At 43.5% G+C, this 15,573-nt stretch overlaps 1 protein-coding gene across 1 annotated transcript in view; it reads left to right on the top strand.

Annotated features, from left to right (window-relative positions):
* Kpnb1 (karyopherin subunit beta 1) overlaps positions 1-12,605 on the top strand; it is a 28,564-nt gene extending 15,959 nt beyond the window's left edge. The window contains exons 12-22 of the mRNA XM_051175150.1: positions 1,145-1,275; positions 2,482-2,629; positions 2,843-2,914; positions 4,271-4,415; positions 6,021-6,103; positions 6,643-6,750; positions 7,077-7,220; positions 7,328-7,433; positions 7,940-8,054; positions 9,065-9,226; positions 9,653-12,605. Coding sequence (XP_051031107.1) covers positions 1,145-1,275; positions 2,482-2,629; positions 2,843-2,914; positions 4,271-4,415; positions 6,021-6,103; positions 6,643-6,750; positions 7,077-7,220; positions 7,328-7,433; positions 7,940-8,054; positions 9,065-9,226; position 9,653 — 1,215 coding nt within the window. The 3' untranslated portion in view covers positions 9,654-12,605. The remainder of the gene's footprint in view (positions 1-1,144; positions 1,276-2,481; positions 2,630-2,842; positions 2,915-4,270; positions 4,416-6,020; positions 6,104-6,642; positions 6,751-7,076; positions 7,221-7,327; positions 7,434-7,939; positions 8,055-9,064; positions 9,227-9,652) is intronic.
* Positions 12,606-15,573: the final 2,968 nt, after the last annotated feature.

Here is a 15,573-nt window from a genome sequence, read left to right as displayed (position 1 = left end):
TGCCTCTTAGGGAGTTTGGCAGATTTCTAGGCAGCACATATAATGTAATTCTTAAGATTTATTTTATTTACTGTGTATGAGTGTTTTGTCTGTGCATTTACCTTGTGTGTGCCTGGTGCCTGCAGAGGTCAGAAAAGGGTAACATTGATTCTAAGGCACTTTGTAGGTGCTAGGAACTGAACCAGTATCCTCTGCAAAACACCCAACCCCCAGCCAGGTATTGGTAGCACACTCCTTTAATCCTAGAACTCTGGGCAGACTGACCTCTGTGAGTTCAAGAACCCGCCTGATCTACAACAGCAAGTTCCAGGACAGTCTCCAAAGCCACAGAGAAACCCTGTCTCGAAAAACTTAAAACCAAACCAAACAAAAACCAACCAGTCCTCTCCCATACTTTTAGCCAAGGTCTCAATCTGTAACTCAGGCTGGCCTCAAGCTCACAGGGAGATCTGCCCGTCCTGCCTCCTTAGTGCTGGGATTAAGGGTGTGTGCTACCACATCTGGTCCTTCTTGGTTAAACTTTTAGATTTCTTTCCTTCTTTTGTTCTTTTAGTGTGTATGTTTGTATGCATATGATTAAGGTTATTAGTACAGCTACTTCCATATAGAGGTGTTTTTTGTTTTTAATTTCACATACATTGATTGGTGTCTTACCTGTATGTTGGTATCAGAGTCCCTAGAACTGGAGTTATAAATAGGTATGGTCTGCCATGTGGATGCTGGGAACTGAACCTACGTTGTAAAGAAGAACCCCTAGTGCTCTTAACCACTGAGCCATCTCTCAGGTCCCCCATAAAATTCTGAAGCAAGGGATGCTTCTGTGACCAACCAGTCCCATACATTGAGACAGCATTGCATTATGTGTTTGTTGTCACCAAATCCTGTTGGGGGAAGTGGGTGTACTATGTGTGCTTCCTCTAGAACAAAGAGTGTCGGATGCCCCGAAGCTGAGTTAGAAGTGGTTGTGAATCGCCTCATGTGGGTGCTGAGTAATGAACTTTTCTTGATGATTTTGACAAGAAAAGTTGGAGCTTTAACAGCAGTTTAATTGTAGGTTCAAGGTATCTTGGGCTGGGGGGGGGGAAGGTGAGAGAATCCCTCTGGGGTTCCCTTAGGACTTACCTTAAATCCTTCTGCATTCCAGGCTTTTTCCAGTCTGGCAGAAGCTGCTTATGAAGCTGCAGATGTAGCTGATGATCAAGAAGAGCCAGCTACCTATTGTTTGTCTTCTTCCTTTGAACTGATCGTTCAGAAGCTGCTGGAAACCACAGACAGGTAACTAACGGATGACCCATGACTGCATGTCTAATGCCTGTCTTATAGAGGGTGGGAACTGGGATATGACACAGCACTGTGCCTTCTCGGGAGAAGTTAAAGTGTCCTATCTATAGCAGATGACAGAAGAGAATGGAGAAATAAATTAAGGCCACGCTCGCAGTTGATGTTGCACCTCTGGAGACTGAGGCAGGAGAATCATAAGTTCAAAGTCAACTGAATCGATATGGGGGGGATTCTGCGTCAGAACACCTCAAAGTTGAAATCTCTTTTTACAGATTGATAAGAGAGAAGTTCTAGAGTAATGACACATGGCCACACCAAGTCAGTCACTGTCATTTGTTCATGTGTTTCATTTTTGGTTGCTAATGCAATTTCTTGACTTAACCAGCATTTGTTCAGTTCTACCTCAGGCTAGTATTTGGCCCTCAAATTTTATCAAGGGTCTCTTCCAAAAACTCCCTTCCAATCTACGTTTTTGGTTATTGTTAGAGCGCACGTGAGTGAGTGCATGTGTATAGTATAGATTGCATGCTATGTACATACATGTAGGTGTTGGAGGCAACTTTGTGGAGTTGGCTCTATCTTCACTTTTATAGGACACCAGGCCTGCACAGCAAGTGCATTTACTCACAGAGTTATTTCACTCGCTCTTGTTATAAATTATAGCCAATTGGAGAGACCATAAGCATAGTATTAGCTCAAAGGACTTTCGGTTTTTAAAAAATTCTTTTAGCTGGTTCTAAATACTAGTGCTTAGGAACCAGAAGCAGTTGGATCTCTGAGTCTGAGGCCAGCCCGGTCTACAGAGTGAGTTCCAGGATACACAGAGAAACCCTATCTCAAAAACCAAAGGGGGGGGGGTGCTGTAGCTGTGGAGAACTATATAGACCAGGCTGGCATTAACACTCGAGATCTAACTGCATCTGCTTCCTGGGTGCTGGGATTAAAGTTCTGTGTCCAGTACACTGGCTTGGTTCATTGATATCTTATTGCTGGGTTCAAACCTTATTTGCTATCGTACCATTTTTGGCTTGGCTTCCTATTTTACAGTACTAGAGATTGAACTCAGTGGATTTGTGTGTGCTACATCCCCAACCTCTGGTTTCCTGTTTTGGGTGGGAAAAATTATTGTGTGCTTTACCAACTCCTTTTCTGTCACTTTTCAATTGAGGCCTTAACAATTTTTGCTTTGTGTCCTTGTAGACCTGATGGACATCAGAACAACCTGAGAAGTTCTGCATATGAATCTCTAATGGAAATTGTAAAAAATAGTGCCAAGGATTGTTACCCTGCGGTGCAGAAGACCACCCTGGTCATTATGGAACGGCTGCAGCAGGTGCTTCAGATGGAGGTAAGACCAGGGACTGTAAGCATTGCAGACTGCTGCACTGCCTTAGGCTCAGTCACCAGAGCCCAAAGAAGCTGGGAGCCTACTGCCTGCTGTGCTTGCCTCTGCTTTCCGGTGGCTGTGCTCACTGTTAGCATTCCAGAAGCCAGCTGGTGGTCCTGGTAATTGCTGCAAGTAGAAAGTTTCCATTAGACATGATTTCCTCTTTTCCTTCAGTCCCATATCCAGAGCACATCGGATAGAATCCAGTTTAATGACCTTCAATCTCTGCTCTGCGCCACTCTTCAGGTATGATGCTCTCACACTGTCTCTGTGTGTGGGGCAGGGGGGAGTGATGCCTACATGTGCTGTATATGAAGTGCCTAAGAAGACCGAAAAGGATGTTGGTCTCTACATATTGGAGTGATTATGTGGGTGCCAGGGATCAAAAACCAAGTCTTGTGGAAAACTAGCCAGTGCTCTTAACAACTGAACCTTCTTTCAAATCCCTGACTCCTCACTTACTACTTTAAAGGAAGAGCGCCATTTTATTATTATGACAGTTTCATGGGCACACAGAGCTCCAAAATAGTATGATGATTCTGACCAGGAGTTATTCTCAGAGGGCTTTGGTCTCTGACTGAAAGAGTTGATTTCTTGCCTTTCTTTTGTGTCTGTCCTGAAAGATCTGTCTTTTGTGGAGATGGAAATGCCTTGGGATAATGGACCCTCCCAGCTCTACACCTCTCGTGTGTTGGCAGCTTTTACTCTTGGTTTTTTGTCTAAACCCAGCTTGATCATTTGTGGTTCACTGGCTCTGGGGCTAGGGTTGTAACTCAGCCCAGTTCCTAGCATATGTAGGGCCCTAGACTCAATCCCTGCATAACCAAAAATGTTTAAGCTTGGCATCATGGTTTAAAACATTATCTGATGTGCTTTTTGCATTTCAAAGATTGATTGGAAAAGCTGAAATAAAATGTCAATGTCTGCTTATTCCTTTTCTGTCAGTGAACAAAAGGAAAGCTCTGGGGCTTCTGAAGCATACGTAGAGACTGGATTTCAGTTTTCAGTAATTGTCTTCCCTGTGAACTCTTTCTGTTTGGGTATCATACTTCAAGACATGTTAGAACTTGCTCATTGTCATGATGGGTGGAGCAAACATAAAAATGAGAAGAACAGTTTGAGGGCAGCATATGGAGTCAGACAGAGTTGGTTTGGTCATTTTACCAGAACTGATTTTGACCATTACCTCACAAGTTAAGGCTGTATGTAGGCTTTTTATTCGTATAAGAATGTAACCAAGACATGCCCTTTTTGTAAGCTGAAATAATGTGTCGCCCTAGTAAGAGGGTAATGGTTCTGTCTGATGGGCAGAGGAAGTGATGTTTTGCATCATTGGATTTTTTTTTTCTGTGTGTGTGTGTGTGTGTGTGTGTGTGTGTGTGTGTGTGTGTGTGTGTGTTTGTTTTCAGTGAATTGAAAAATGGAAGAGATCATTGAAATGAATGTTTGAAGATGATTTGCTGTGTCAGAGTTCTTAAGGAAAATGTATTTGGCTTTTGCAAAAGGGGGTGGGTCAGGGGTGTTAACTATTTTAGAAAAGGTATTGTGTCCTGATTGGAGGATTTTGAATTAACGGGTCTTGAATTCTTGTTCATTTCACAGAATGTACTCCGGAAAGTACAGCATCAAGATGCTCTGCAGATTTCTGATGTGGTCATGGCCTCCCTATTAAGGATGTTCCAGAGCACAGCTGGATCTGGGGGAGTGCAGGAAGATGCCCTGATGGCAGTTAGCACATTGGTGGAAGGTTAGTAAGCAGCAGAAGACAGGGTCTGTGTCCTTAGCAGGAGAGAGTTGATGCTTGAATGGACACGTGTAACATATCACTGCCTTCCTTGCCAGCTGCCATAAAGTAATGGCCAGCTAGTTTTAGTATCTACATCAGACTGTCAGCCTTCCAGGGGAAGTTAGTACCCATCAAAGGGTCCATCAGGTTTCTTCTTCCCTTGAGAATCAATTATTAAGGTTTTCTCTTGTTTGAGGGTAGAGGAAACAAGAAAGCTTCTGCTTCTATTCCTGCATTTGGTACTTTCAGGTTACAATGCTTTGGAATTGAATAGATAGTGGTGCTTAGTGTGGTGTGGAATAAACTATTGCCCGAGTTTTAAGGATTGATTGACTTCTTGTAGTTATATCTAACCATACATATTTGCTTTGGAGAACAGTCTTCAGACTTAGCATTTTAAGGGCAGTTAAAGCATTAAAGAGCACATTGGAACTCTGGAACGCTTTGTCAGGGGTGACCTTTAAGTATATTGTTAAGGACCAATCCTATTTGTGGAATAAAGAGCCTGTGTCAAAACCAGGTGTGATAGTAGATGCCTGTAGTCATATACTATAAAGGCAGAGGCAGGAGCATTGTGAGTTAGAGCCCAGCATGTGATAACATAGTGAGTCCCTTCTGTAGAAAGAACAAAAGAATGGTAAGGATATAATTTGTTGGCAGAGTATTTGTTTAAAGAGCAAGTGCCCCCCAAAACAACATAAACTGCATGGGGGTGCACAAGTGTTCCTCTCTCTCGGGTAGTGCTAGCAGGAGGATCAGGAGGTTAACATTACCCTTTGCCACACTGGGCATGCCTGGGATACATGAATCTTGCTGGAGCGGAAGTAGGGGGGGGGGCATATAGCTGTAATTCAAGTGTTTGGGGGAGCTGAGACGAAAAGCTTTCAAGTTCTGGGGACACCTCAGCTACAAACTGAGACCTTGTACTAAGAAAACAAAATCCGGGCCTAGAAAGGTGTCTCATGGGGTCAACAGTGCTTGTGGCTCTTGCACAGAGACAGAGTTTGAATCCTAGCACCCATCTGAGGTGGCTTACAAACACCTTTAACTTCCTTTTCTAGCTTCCATAGGGTAATGCACACATAGAGTATTTAAAACAGAATAAGTAAAATTAAGTAAATAAAAAGTATGACCCCTAAAGTGATGGGAGTGTGGTGAGTACTCTGCAGCTCTGCCTGCCTTTCTCCACCACTGAGCTGTACCCTTGCCTTTCTGTTTCTTTTCCTGGCTGTGGCTTATTAAGTCCTTGCTTCAACTGACCAGGAAACCTCGTTTGACATTGGCTTCCCATATAGGAGGGGACATGAAACAACATTGATGAGTTGATTAAAAATTATTCTTTATTTAAGGTCCATTCTGCTTTGTTAGAGGAGCCTTGGCATTTTCCCTGTGGCATGTGAATTTGGCCCTTCAAACAGTTAGAAAGCTTGAATGTCTTCATGATGGAAATACTAATCAACATATATACTCTGCCCAACATGTTGAGCAGGGAATATGTTTTGGATTACTTGGTTTATCTAATGTCCTTTGTTGCTGTGATTAGCTAATAGTTTGTTCCATTAACAGTATTGGGTGGTGAATTCCTCAAGTACATGGAGGCCTTTAAACCATTCCTGGGCATTGGATTGAAAAATTACGCTGAGTACCAGGTACGATACGCTTTTCAATAGTCTTTGGTTTTTGTTTGTTTTCACGTTGCTGAGAATCAGATTTGGAGCCATTTGCATGCTAATGCTAGGCAAATGCTTAATTAAACCATGAGCTACATCCCAGTCCTCAAAATCATATGCTCTCATTAATGCAGCATAGGTACAAACAAAAATCAGACTTCTGAAGCCAAGTAGTATCCCCTTTTGTAGCCTTAGTGTCTGCACTGGAGGTAGATATTGGATCTGCCAGATAGAGATCACAAGTTGATTGCCTGAACAGTCCTAATTAAAAGGCAGCTGCCAAGTTATATCACCAGTGCCCTGAAGAGCAACACTGTTTTCCCATGTTCTGCCACCATCCTTCCCTACTGATAACTCAAGACAGCCCTTGCTGAATCTGGTTAAAAATCCCATAATCTGCACAGGGGAAGGTTATGTTCTGGTTCAAGTGATGAGGGACTGTTACCTAGGTAAAAGGAATGCTGTACTCTGCTGGAAGCCTTTTCTGTTTGGGAGATCATTTCCTTGATTCTTTGCAGGTGTGTTTGGCAGCTGTTGGCTTAGTTGGAGACTTGTGTCGAGCCTTGCAGTCTAACATCTTACCCTTCTGTGATGAGGTCATGCAGCTTCTCCTGGAGAACTTGGGGGTGAGCATTTTGCATTCTAGTTGGCCAGTCATTGAAAAAATTATCAGTTGGAAAGAAATTTAAATCTCAGGGTCTGTGACAAGGAGCTGTAGATTCCTAGACACTGTCTTGAATTTGTGAGGAAGAGAATTATTTCTTTTCATAGACAGATCTAAAGTGGCAAAGTTAATTAAAGGAATATATTCTACTTGGAGGAAATGGTAAAGTAAATATATAATTTTTCTTCTAACAGTAACTCAGTTTTTGTGTCTCAAGTTTCTAGGTAGGGTCTTCAAACCAGACAAGATTTGATATTTATAAATTAGCTTTTCTTTTTTCCTTGCTAGAATGAAAATGTCCACAGGTCTGTGAAGCCACAGATTCTGTCTGTGTTTGGTGATATTGCTCTTGCCATTGGTGGAGAGTTTAAAAAATACCTAGAGGTCGTATTGAATACTCTGCAGCAGGCCTCCCAAGCCCAGGTGGACAAGGTAAGCTTGGAACTGTCTTGATGGTCTTCTAAGACCAGCTCTAATAAATAGGTGCAGGACTGTTTATGGCCAGTGTGGCAGCGGTTTTTGTTCTTTATCTCTTACAGTCAGACTTTGACATGGTGGATTATCTGAACGAGTTAAGAGAAAGCTGCTTGGAAGCTTACACAGGAATCGTCCAAGGATTGAAGGGAGATCAGGAAAACGTACACCGTTGAGTATATAGCCCAGCTCCCGAATCCGCTGACCAGGGTGCATCTTACCTTTGTAGCTCACTGGTGAATGAGCACCTGCTACATGTAGGAAGGAAGGACAGAGAAGAGAAATGTTGTGGGGGGCAATAGATAGACATTGGTCTGTGTGCAAGGGGACCAAACCAAACCCAGTGCTGCGTGGCATGGTAGCAAAGCTCTACCACTGAGCCATGCCTCTAGTGTTGTCTTTTAGGGGTCTGCTGTGGCCACTGGGGAGAACAGATGTGCCCGTGTTCTCTATTGATTGCAGGTGGCAGCTAGAGCAGCAGTTGAGTAGCTCAAGCCCACAGTGGAGGTTGTTCCTTTGTGTTCCACTTGTGGGACATAATTTTTGGTGTCACTCTGTATAGCTGGTTATCCAGCTGGAGCCTTACTATTGGGTACAATAGCAGTGGCCATATTGAAAAGAGGCTGAGTCCTGTCTAACATGGGACAGTTTAATCAGACCTCCTCTTTCCTTTATAGCGGATGTAATGCTGGTACAACCCAGAGTAGAATTTATTTTGTCTTTTATTGATCACATTGCTGGAGACGAGGATCATACAGATGGAGTCGTAGCATGTGCTGCCGGACTGATAGGGTAAGTCATGCCACCTTCCACACAACTAGATGTATACAGATATACACATACACACAGGGCTTCTCTTGCATAGCCCTGGCTGTCCTAGAACTCACTGTGTGTAGACCAGAGATCCACCACCTCCCTCTGCCTCCTGAGTACTGGGATTGCTGGGATTAAAGGCATCACTGTCCAGCAGGGAAAATGTTGAGTACAAATGGCAATAGCCCATAGAGGAATGTTTTGTTTATTCTTTTCTTTTTAACTTCTTTTGAGTTTTTTTGTTTGTTTGTTTTGTTTTGTTTTCTTCATTATTATATAGTGTTGTACCTGTACCGCCAGAAGAGGGCACCAGATTTCATTACAGTTGGTTGTGAGCCACCATGTGGCTGCTGGGAATTGAACTTAGAACCTCTGGACCGGTAGTCAATGCGCTTTTTTATTTTATTATTATTATTATTATTATTATTATTATTCTGAGGCAGGGTTTCTCAGTATTGTTTTGGAGCCTGTCCTGGAACTTGATCTGTAGGCCAGGTTGGCTTCAAACTCAGAGGTCAGCCTGCCTCTGAGTGCTGGGACTAAAGGTGTGTGCCACCAACGCCTGGCTGCCAGTGCTCTTAACCACGGAGCCGTCTCTGCAGCCTATGTATGAGCCAGGTTGACATTGGACTCGTGATCCTTGTCAGCTTCTTCCTTGTTACAGGGTTTTGTGCCACCACACTCAGGTAGCTTTTAACTTTGGGTGAGTCCTTCTAATATTTGCAATTTAATTTATTCCAGACATCTCTTACAATTTTATGAAGTGAATGAGCTGGGTGGTGGTGGCACGAAGCTTTAATCCCAGCACTCAGGAGGCAGATCTTTGTTAGAGGCCCACTTAGTCTACAGAGCAAGTTCTGGGGTAGCAACACACAGAAACCTTATCTTGAAGAACTAGGAAAAAAAAGTGAATGAATACTAAGAAACTCATAGTTGGCCCTACCTGGTTTGGCCAGGAAGTCATTCTCGGGTGCATTTGTTTTGTACAGGGACTTGTGTACAGCATTTGGGAAGGACGTTCTGAAATTAGTAGAAGCTAGGCCAATGATCCATGAACTATTAACTGAAGGACGGAGATCGAAGACTAACAAAGCAAAGACCCTGGCTACGTGGGCAACAAAGGAGCTGAGGAAACTGAAGAACCAAGCTTGGTAAGACACTGTCTTCACTCCCTCAGATTTTGGAAGGGTACTTTTTGGGGGGTTTCTCTGTGTAACAGCTCCAGCTGTTCTGGAACTCTGTAGACCAGCCTGGCCTTGAACTCACAGAGATCCACCTGCCTCTGCATCCCGAGTGCTGGGATTAAAGGTGTGTACCACCATATCTAGCCTTGAGAGTTATTTACTGATTGCTTGGATTGCTGGGAATTGAACTCAGGACTTCACGTGCAAGTAAGCACTTTTACCTCTGAGCTAAAGAAGATGCTTCCTTGTGCCAGCAGGTAGATGGTGCAGAGAAAAACAACAAACATTATCAGTCTTTGGGAGTTGGCAAACCCCAGTCAAACTTAGGGGCAGTTGTAGGAGTTGGTGGTGTATGTAACCGCAGGATTGACCTCTTCATCCATTTGTTTTTAGATCTGGTACCATTGGGATGATGACCTGAGACCCCCACTGGAAATCTCCAATCTTTTGAAAAAACCCGGAAGTGAGGAGTGTGCACGGATGCTGAATGTTTGGGAATGAGAGGATGAGTGAGTGAGGCTTGAAACACCACATTGAAAATCCTGCCACAGCCGACAACAGCAGCGCTGTTAGTGAGCTAAGTAAGCACTGACTTTAGAAAAACATAACATCAGCCATCTTGGAACAGAGAAACAATGGATTTACTTACTTATTAAAAACAAAGTTGTCTCTTCCCAGGGGAGGCTAGAATTAGCTTTCCTGTCTTGGCCGGTGCCGAATGGGATCAGGTTTGGGAGAGGAGGACCTGGGTTCAGCTGTGGGGCTGTATTGTAAAAGGCAGCCTGGCCTTTGCTACTGAGGAGAAAGATGGAGCCCGGGTCTTGAGCCCACCTTCACTGTACCATTGCACTTGGTACTGTACATGTGCCCGTTAGAAGGTGCGTGGGGGATTTCACAGTCTGAGAATGAGTGTGTGTGAGTGAGGCGGTATCCACATTCTCAACTTCAAGTCATTGCAGTTTCTTTTTCCCAGAAAACAAAGGGGTTTGATGTTGCATTTCATAAACTAACTGAAGTTCTGGCTATTGATGCAGCACAAGAGACACGTTTTAAAAAATGAGGAAAGACGCTCTTTAGGTTTGGTTTGGTTTCATTTTTAATTATTCTAGGGAAAACACTGACGAATGGTCAGAGCTCCTGTCCTGATCTTTTCATCAAGGCGCCTTTTCTGATACTATGGTTCAGCTGTGAATGTAGCTGTGGGGGGAGGGGGGAGAAAAAGAAAACTCTGGAGTTAGAGGATATAGAAAAATAAAAGTACAGTTGTTACAAATAAAATGCAGACTTCAAAGACAGAAAAAGCCACAACCCAAACCAAATTTAAATGCTTGAAAATTGGCATCAGAAACATGCTGTCTCCTGGCTTATATTGTGGCAGTCTGAATGCCCCAGAAAACTGTGCCAAAGAGTTTAGAATACAATTGTACAATAAAAGTAAATACAAGCTCAAAACCGCAAACTTCAGGTAACTATTTTGAATTGCAAATGACGAAAATTTAATGTTGAACGATCTGATAAAATAACCATTTGGAAACTGCTTGGCCTTCTGTTCTTTTCTTTGATTGACTGCAATGCGGTATTGGTCTCTTGCTGCACTTCAAAACCAACTAACCGATAAGACAAATGTGTGCGTGTATATACGTATACACACACACTAACTACAACTATTGTGATGAAAATGGCACTAGGAAAAGGTTATATTTTTCCACTGAAGTTGAAGATGAATAAAATGGTGTCAAACATTCCCCTGCTCACACGCTTTAGTATTTTTTTAAAGTGTGATGTGCTGTGATTACCATAAGTCAGAATTGTTTTCCCTTTTACGAGGGAACAAGGCCCCCTGAATTTTAGTCTTTCAGCAATAAGAAAGGATTTCTGTGAGCTGGCCCTCTTGGCTTGTGCAGACATTAGGAGATTTGCTGTCGTTTGAATATGCTGCTTTGAAGACATGATAATAGAAACCAAGGGGGTATGTAGTGCTTCCTGGTATTGGGAAGATTTAAAACACAAGGCCCTCATTCCCACTTCATTTCCATTGTAGTAGAGGGTGTTGGCTTAGGTTTCCTCCACTGCTCCCTTCATCTCCCCTCCCTGTCTAGGCCTGTTCCTCAGTGGGACTGGCTCCGTTTGCCTGTCCATAAGCAGCATCTGTAGTAGCTCTTTACAGGGTATCAGACATTGTGCCTTTTGGTGCCAGGTTCAGAGTCAAAGTGCCGATCTGATCTGTGAACCAGTGTATAAAAGTATTTGAAGGAGAGACGCTACATTGTGAGCTGAGCAGTCACTGGAGCCCTCATGAGAAGAGAGGCCCAGGCCTCTGAATGCCTTGTTGCCATCTTAGCTGTGTTTTCAGATTTACTAACCATTCCTGATGCTAGGTAGGGTTGGGGCAGGGCTTAGGGAGGGGGCAGAAATATTGGGGGAAAGGAAAAAACAATCTGATCATTCCTCAGTGCTACCCATTTCTGTCCTGTGTGGGCTGCTTAGCGAGACAGCAGGGGAATAAAGTACACCGAGAACCATGATGAAAACAAAACCTTCCGTGTGTTTTGTCATGTTTTGTTCCAGGGAAGCAGTTGACAAGTGCTGTTACTAATGCTTTCTCTCAGACGCATTCAATGCTTGGAGAGGAAGAAATGGGCTGTTTGGAGTGTGGTCTTGGTGCCTTGCTATTCTGCACTGGTTATGCGTTTTAATCCTCTTTTAGTTACCTTCAGCTACTGTTCTACGGTTTGGGTGTTTGTCCTTAATCAGTTGGTTCCACTTAAGGCAACAACTCAAAATGCTTTCTGTCCACTCACTGTCTGGGCCTTCCCCACCCTGAGTCTTGGCACATTCCTTCAAGAATGTAGTTACCGTCTGCTTGGGAAGATGTCAGTGCAAATGTGAAGAAAATGGGCATCAAAGTAGACTTGGGTTTGCCACGAGTGGCAGCTGCTTGCACCAATTACATTGGTTAATTTTGCTTTTCCTTTTTCTCAGTTCCCCCAGTCCTCTCTCCCTCCCTCTCTGTTGAATGTTGAAGTTTTAGCTGTCAGAGGCAACTGTAATCCTGCCCTAGGGTCTATGGAGAAGTGGAGGGACTTGCTCAGTATGGTGTTCAGAACCAAGCAGTCTCCTTACTCTTTACTATTTTAAGATGTGTGTGTAGTCTGACTTTAGAAGAAGTCCAAATTCCATCAGCTTTGATAGCATCAATGTGTAATTGGCATTCAGAATGCCGTTGGCATGCCAGTCTGTGATGGCATTAAAGACCTGTTAAAACACTTGAGCCCAACTTTATTAACCAAAACTGATACCACCACCTTTATCTTCTGAATAAAGTCCGCTTTATTTTTATTTTCAACATCTTGCTGCTTCGTTCTTTGTTTCAGATGTTGTCACTGCAGTGACTGTGAAGTGAGTGATTTGGAAGAGGCTAAAGTGTGTTATGTGTGCGTGTGCTCTTGCATGCCTCAGAGTATGTATGTGTGTGCACAAATAAAGGGACTAAGCATCGTGAGTGAGTGCAATAGATGAAGAATTGCCCTCTGAGTGAGGAGGCATAGATAAGCGTGGGTACCCAGCATGAGGCCTGCTGAAGAGACTGAGGAAGTGGGGAGTTTGTCCTGCAAGCTTCCAGGAGAAGACCCTGGTGGTGGCCCACCCACTCACAGTTCCTGTTTACTTAGCCTGCAACAATGAACAGTCTCTTTCCCGCTCTGAAATCTTGTTTAAACTGGGTCCTTCCTTTCCTTCCTCTACTTGACTGGCCCTGTGGCACCCAGAGACTTAACTGTCTTTGAAAGTAATATGCTTGTGGCCCCCAGCTTTCCATACTGCACACTCCACAGGGAAGCCCTAACACCTGTCCCCGCATACTTAGGCTTTATATACTGCTGTCTCTATATGTCGTATATTCAACAGTAGAAATTGAAACAATTATATGAGGGAAAAACAATTGTCTTCTGTATTGTGAAGATTGATTTATGAAAGCGGCTTGTCTGTCGCAAACCTGTTAGATCATGTGCCACAGCCATTGACCAAGAACAGGTGTGTTTCCAGTTTAAGCTGCTGTCCAGAAAGTTCTTTTCTCTTAAGTGCTGCATGTAACTACAGTGTGAACTGAATGCTCCTCACTAAGTGTTGAATGGACCTGAAATGAAAAGTAGCAGGTTTTTCTTGTTACACTTTATCTTCACTGTCAGAACAACCTTAGTCTCTCTTACTTTTCAGCAAGAGTGAGGAACAGGAAGCCAGAAGTTCCTGGGTCTACCCTGGGGATGCTGTTCTGTGTTAGCTGTTTCTTTCCAAGCACCATCTATTTTCAACTTGTTTACTCATTGGTTGACTTTCCCCACTATCACGTAGGCTTGCTAATGCAGTGATTACCTATTTGGCTTTTTTTGTTTGTTTGTTTATGTAGACAGTGTCTCTGTGTCCCTGGCTGTCTTACAACCAACTCTGCAGTCCACACTGGCCTCAGAGATCCACCTGCTTCTGTCTCCTTTGTGCTAATGTGCCTGGTCCTGGTTAGCCTCTTAACCGTAGGTAAAATGAAAGAATGGCAATAGGATTGGTCAGTAACTAGCCATTATTGGCAAGGTGTCCTTTTATGCATGCAGTCAGATGCCAAGCCTAAAACAGGTACCTCACAGAGTTATGAATGCCATTCATGTAATGAAGTTACATACAATCTGACAACCTGAGTTCAATTCCTAGACGACATGGTGGAATGGGAGAATCATTCCTGAGAGTTGTTCTGCACACACACTCCAATGGCATGAGCATGCCCACAGTAACACACATCATACACAATAAAAACACTGCTTCGTTGGTAGTGGTATAACAGGATCTCCCTATATAATGGGTTGGTCTCAAACGAGATATTGGCCTCTGGACTACTATGGTTACCCTCGTGTGCTATCACAGCTAAAAACTACAAGGGTGGTGGTTTTTTTGTTTGTTTTAAAGATGTATTGGGGCTAGAGAGATGTTCAGCATCAAGAGTGCTAGCTGTTTTTTTTTTTTTTTTTTTTTTTTTTTCCCAGAGTCCTGGGTTCAATTCCCAGCAATGCATAGTGGCTCACAATCATCTATGACTCGTCTCAGAGGTTCAAATGCCCTCTGTGGGACCAGGTACATACATAAAGGCAAGATGATTCATTAAAAATTAAGTTTTATATCTTGCTGCATTTGATAAGTGCATACCGTTAATCCCAGAACTCAGGAGGCAGAAACAAACATGTGAGTTCAACTTCTACCTGGTCTACATAGTTCCAGGACAGCCAGAGTGACATAGTGAGATGCTGGCTCAAACAAAACAACAAAAAAAGATTATCTTTGAGTATGAGACTACATGGGTTCATGTGCACCGCATGTATGCAGATAGCTTAGAAGGCTAGACAACACAAGATCCCCATGCAAGTGCAGTTTCAGAGGGTTGTAAACCACTTGGTGGTGTGGATGCTGGAAACTGAACCTTGGTCCTCTGCAAGAGCAGTAAATGCTCTTAGCCACTAAGCCATCTTTCTAGTCCAAACTATCTTGGGGGTGGCTGGCCCATACTAGCCTGGGACTTGTGCCCTTAATACTGACTCTACACAAGTAGTGAGGTTGTAGGCATTTATACTCAATATAATTGCCAAACTCAATTTACTGGGTGGAATGGGGATTTTGCCTCTGTGTGTGTTGGTCTTGCCTAAGATGGACTTCCTATTTTGAAGTTTGAGCCAAACCATCTCTACTTCTGCTCCATTCCCCCCCCTGAGCCAAGCTTCTTGAAATAGTATATGGTGCCCGGTAGGCAGAAAGGCCCAGGGTTGCTGAATAAGCACATCTGAACTGCCCCAGCCCTACCTGCTGATTTTGCATTGCAGTCCAGGCAGGAAACCTGTGAGGCCTGGGCCACCTTCCTTTCCCAGGTGATCCATCCCTGGCCACAAGTTCCCAACAGCTGAGCTGTCTGCAGAGGGAAAATACATTTAAGCTTTGCCTGCAGGCCTGAGGTCTGGATGCAGAGAGGTAGCCTGTCACCATCCTGAGGATGAGACAGTCATGGACTGTCTGGGTGAGTTCTCCATAGCAGTGACAGTCAGTGTTCTTTATTGAGTACCACCCTCCAGCAACAGTCAATTAACCCTTTTTAATCCTCAGTTTCCCCATTTGTAAAATGAATTCCCGGGAAAGATAAGACATAGGAATCTTGAAATATAAGGCTTTGGACATAAAGTCAATCAAATTATAACTACCAGACACTGAAGGCATTGGAGATACAATAAGCTCAACACCCCAAACCCATGCATGTCCTGTAGGGTTCCTGTTCATGGGTAATG

The sequence above is a fragment of the Phodopus roborovskii genome, unplaced genomic scaffold (assembly GCF_943737965.1).
Source record: "Phodopus roborovskii unplaced genomic scaffold, PHOROB, whole genome shotgun sequence".
Taxonomy (NCBI): Eukaryota; Metazoa; Chordata; class Mammalia; order Rodentia; family Cricetidae; genus Phodopus; species Phodopus roborovskii.
Note: the sequence above shows the minus strand (reverse complement) of the source record. Positions and strands in the feature narration are given on the sequence as shown.